The sequence below is a fragment of the Leishmania panamensis genome, assembly GCF_000755165.1.
Source record: "Leishmania panamensis strain MHOM/PA/94/PSC-1 chromosome 22 sequence".
In the NCBI taxonomy this organism is placed as follows: domain Eukaryota; phylum Euglenozoa; class Kinetoplastea; order Trypanosomatida; family Trypanosomatidae; genus Leishmania; species Leishmania panamensis.
Window position 1 is genome coordinate 283,990 of NC_025868.1, and position 5,172 is coordinate 289,161.

The window sequence follows — 5,172 nt, forward strand, 5'->3', positions numbered from 1 at the left end:
CATTTAGTTCAAAACAAGCATTTCTCCGCGAATATTGACTCGCTTTTTTTTTTGGCGCTCATTCTCAGTGGGGTTGTGATGTGCCGTTTGCACGCTATCGCTGTTTGCGGGTTCTGCATATGCTTGTATCCTTTTAAGACGAAGAAGCTACTGTGAAGTCAAAAGATTAACCGGCGTCTTATTAAGAGCATCTTTCCGAGCGCTTCTGTGAAGCGTCTTTGTAGATGTCACGGTAGCTGTCTAGATCGCATTGGAAGGCAGGCCATAGTCGATTTTAGTGAGATGAAAACCCTCTTCAAAGGTAACCTTACGTTTGGAGGTAAATTGTTGTTTTACTCTCTTTCTTCTCTCCTCGGGGTCTCTGCTGTTTCCCCATACCCGTCTATTGACATTCATGCTATTCTGTTTCTATCCCGACTCATTCACAATGATACTCCTCCTCTTTGTAGTGTGAACTCCAATGCTTGGCAAGCCATTGCTGCAGCAACTTATATTACATGCAGCTATATTAGCCCTTGGTGCTCCTGTACTGCTTTGTTTCACTGGACGCAACGGACATATTATATATATATTGCTCATTAGTCAGATTATTTGATTTCACTCGCAAGCTGTTGCTCGTGATGCGGAGAGTCGGTGACTATGAGATTCTTGATGTAGTAGGCGAAGGTGCGTACAGCAAGGTAAAACGAGTTCGCCACACTCCGACAGGATGTATGTTTGTGGCCAAGATAGTACCCAAAACAAACCAGCAGGTTGAAAGTGATGTTCGTCTTGAGATTTCCGTTTTGCGGCGCTTGAAGCACAAGAACATTGTTCAGCTCATTGAGATTCTGGAAAGTACGAACAATTACTACATTATACTGGAACCTGTCATGGGTGGTGATCTGTGTGACATCATCGTAGGGATGGATCGGCCCCTGCCAGAGCAGGATGTAGCAGCTCTGTTGATTCAGCTGGTAGCGGGGGTGCATGTATGCCATTGTAACGGGGTTGCGCATCGTGACTTGAAGCCAGAGAACCTCCTTCTAGGAACAGATGGCGTTTTGAAGATCTCTGATTTTGGCCTGAGCCGCCTCCACAGGGAAAGCAACTTCCAAGCGAGTACAAGTGAATATGCGCACACACTCACAGGCACTCTTGCATACGTAGCGCCGGAGGTTTTCGGGGGCTCCTATGATGCGTTTCGCGCCGACATTTGGTCGATGGGGTGCATTGCGTACGTCCTCTTGACGCAGAACTTTCCGTTCGGCTCCACCACCGATCCTCATGCCTTGGAGTTTCGCATTCGCAACGGAGAGGTTTCCATAATGCCGTCATCTGTTAGTCCTGAGGCGAAGAACTTGTGCAAGTGGCTCTTGTCGCTGAGACCAGAGGATCGACCAACGTTAGATGCTGTAGCGCAGCACGACTTCTTCAAGAAGTATCTACCTGCCGAGTATCTTAGAATGACAACAAACCGAAAGTCACCGATTGTGCACGGTGCGAATATGAACGAATTCAGCTCCCAGGTTCAAGAAGAGACCCCATCATGTAGTCCGAGCACATCAAGTACTAAGCAAAAGCATCACCACCTCCGTAGCGGCAGTGCTGCGCGAATCTCTCCCTCAGGCAGCGCGGTTGCTGGTGCGGCTAGCAGCAGTAACCACAGCAGCGAAAGTGGGAGGGATCGTGAAGATATGGACGCCCATGGCACTCACGTCGGGTCTGATCTTGAGGGATGATGCGGTGATGTGTTAGCAGGCGGCATGGCTGTAAAGCTGTAAATCAACAGCTTTAGGCCATATTTGCAGCTTCTCTGTCGCTTGTACCATGCCTAGCATCTCAAAGCAGCACTGTCGTGCCGAAGCAAAGCACAGCGCATAGTGGCTTATAATCACAGGAGCCTCTTCAAAGGGAATTGCAGACTGTCAGTTTTTTATGGCCTTTAGGGGCTTCCTGCGAGTCCCCGTTAATCATTTTCCTTTTCACTGTATGGGTTTGCTGCGTGCATACTCATGTACATTGCTTACTTGACCTTTTCCTCTTTGTTGGTGCTCTTTCATTTTTCTCCTACAGTGAGATGTGGTAACTGGGAAGCACTTGACAACATTTCGAACGCCATTGTGACAACGCTAGATCTTGTGATGATCAAAAAGATGTATGAGTACATCTGTGTGCGTTAGCGTCAGAGCAACTCTCTAATGCGAATACTGTGTCGCTTGTTTTCATGAACTGTGCAAGAAAGTGCACATCAGCAATATCCATTGCTCCATCTCCTCATCTCTTTCTCTCTGGTTTTTGCTAGGCGGGTACTTGTGCGATTCACGCTTTAGGAGAAGAGGGGGTTTTTCGACCTGAGGTATGAAGCGGATAAGCCTACGTGCCGCTGCAAGCGCCGCCATCAGCATCCTCCAGCGTTGTCGACAACCTTCTATGGCAACATGTCTCTGTTCTTCTTTGGACTGTGCATATGACTGCAACGAGGTCGTCTCGCTTGCGTCTACCACGCCTGTATGCAATGTAATTCGATTTTGAATACCAATTCACCGGTAGCGCTTCTACTGGAAGTTGTTATCTAGCCAAGATAAATGAGGGATCTCCGTGATATACAGCAAGCAGGCATCCTCGTACGCGACGCGCATGCGCACATATGTAGAGGTGCTGAAATGGAGGAGATCAGCTAACTGGCTGTGTTGGTGCTGCACCTCTTTTCCGTGTTTCGTTTGCATTCCGTGGTTCTCATATTCCTGCCAAACATGCATCCAATAAGGCGAAGGAAAAGTTCAGCGGTGGTTTTTTTCTTTTCCGATGATCTTTTCACGCCCTGATGATGCCGGTCAACCTCACCGTGGCCTCAGGACCCCGTGACCCGCTCTTTATGGGAAGCCAAGAGCCTGCCGCCTGCCCCTGGGCACGGTTGCGGGCTCTTGGCGCCGGCAGAGAGGTGTAGGCTTGCGCTGTGCCGAAGAGATGTGCAGCCATGATCACAGTTGGACCAGCTCACCACACACCGTGTCGACGATCCAGCGAGTATGCGCATCTGCCTACTGCCACCCGCCTTTGCTGCTCTGCGGTGATGTTGGGCGTGACCCTGGGCCTAGCCCGCGCGGTGTGCAGTGTGATAGCGATGGGCTGAGCGGCGCCAGCCAGTGCTGCCCAGCGCTGGTCCTTGGCAGATATTTGATATAAGTCTTACGGTGCAAGAGACACACTCCATCACCTCGCCGACACACACACACACACACAGGCCTGGAAGGTATTTGGCCTCCCGGGTTTTTTAGCATTTCGGTGTAGCAAGTGAAAAGAAGCGTGGCGCTGGCGTCTCCGCGCTGATGGAGCAGGACACACGTACAGGTGTAGGCCCTCCCCCGCTCCTGAAGACGAAGTTGGTGCAGGGACGGCCTGACTTTGCTGCATTGACCCTACGCGACGAATACACCTCTGGTTCCGCTGCATAGCTTAAGTGATGTGGTGACACGGGAAGTTCTCGATCTGATGCCCAGCAGCGTCGCACGTAGTCCTCACGTTATCGGAATGGACGCCGACTCGCACCACCCGGTGTCGGGGACACGAAAGGGCCCCCCCAACCGGGTTGGGACCATTCTGCATGATTGGCTCAACGGCAACTACTCGGCATGGCGCCGCACAAACAGGGCCACAGAGACGTCTCCGACCGTCACCACGGCGCCGGGTGGACACTGCGTAATCAAGCTCACTCCCCGCTTTGAGGAGGGATATGACCTGGTACTGCCAGCGATGGCTGACACCCACAGTTAGGCTCTTTCTACAAGGCAGACTGGGACCTGTACTGCGCCCTGATTGCCAAATCGTTCCGCCAGGACCATGTCTACCGCAGCGACAATGAAGCGAAGACGCGCCAACTTCAGAGCACCGCGCTGACCCCGACCACCACGACAACCCGAAAGCGCTCCAGGAAGGAAAGGCGAACGGTCCATGCGGCCACACTCACCACAGCCCGACCACACATACACACAGCCATTGAGCGCCGCTCAAGAATAAGGGAACGCTCAGCGCCCACAGCCAAGACCCCCGGGAAAGCTCTCCCGTCTGGTAAAGACGCCTATGAGCCGCTCTGGTTGTCAAAACTGATGCGACTGGAAGCCTCTCCCGATAAGGCGCCCTGCGCATCGCCCGAGTCACGCCTTTTCTCGGATATGTTCACCAAAGCGCTCCAAACAGCCAGCCTCGAAGAATGCGTACGGTCCTGCAACGCTCTCACCCCCAGTGGCCGTCAATGATGGGGACACATCCAGGCCGTTCATGCCCCGCACACTGCGTGCGCTGGCAACGAGACAAGGCAACCGTCACCTCTCACAGCGAGAGAGCCGGCCAAAATATTGATGGGGATGTACCAAGAGAAGCCCCTGCGACGTCCGGCACCTCTTCTCCCTTTGCGTCCCACCGAGACCCGGCTCCAAGCCCCTCCAACCGTTCACAATGGATGAGCTCGAGGTGGCACTCCGCGAAGTCCACTGTGGCTCCGCCCCAGGCATCGACGACAACCACTGTGATCGTATCAAAGCCCTCCCGTTGCGCAGCAGGAGAGCGCCGCTGAGCATCTACAACCAGAGCGTCGCCACTGGCTGCGGCCCTTCTACGTGGAAAGAGGGGCTCGCTGTGCCCCTCCTGAGTTCGCACACGCCTGAAGACGATCCCGCGTCCTACCGCCCAGTGGCGCTAACCGGCAATATGCGAAGTTACTCGAGCAAATGGTCTCGTGGCGACAGGGCGGCCATGTGTACGACGAACCCCAGCCACAGTAGTCTGGTCTCCGTCCTCGGCGCTCCATCGTAAAGCCTCGGGGCTTGCTCTTCCACACAGCAGCCCAGCGCCAGCCAGGTGCCAAGGCAGGAGCACTGCTTGTGGGCCACGCCTGTCGTTCGACTCGCTAGATCATGCCGCTACCACCACGGCGCTGAACAGGCTCAGTGCTGAGCCGCACCTTACGCGCTGGATCATGGATTTCTTAGACGCTCATCGTGTCTATGCCCGCTTCCATGAGGAGCAACCCGAGATTGCAACTTTTACGTGCAGTGCACCCGCTGAGCGTGGAGCTTACACGATGCCCGAGCTGCACCACCCCTTCTTTGCTGAGGGATGAAACTACTCACATCCTCCGCGGGCCCCTTTCGCCAGACACACCCACACCCGTCAAGGGCGTGCGGACTCAGG

The 5,172-nt window shown here is 53.8% G+C and overlaps 1 protein-coding gene across 1 annotated transcript, besides 2 other annotated features; it reads left to right on the plus strand.

The window, feature by feature from the left end:
* Positions 1-620: 620 nt before the first annotated feature.
* LPMP_220720 (serine/threonine protein kinase, putative) lies at positions 621-1,721 on the plus strand (the record flags this gene model as incomplete). Its single annotated transcript, XM_010700771.1, has 1 exon — positions 621-1,721. The coding sequence occupies one exon, from the start codon at positions 621-623 to the stop codon at positions 1,719-1,721; it is 1,101 nt and encodes a 366-aa protein (XP_010699073.1).
* Positions 1,722-2,801: 1,080 nt separating this feature from the next.
* Positions 2,802-3,535: a repeat region.
* Positions 3,536-4,078: 543 nt separating this feature from the next.
* Positions 4,079-5,172: a repeat region.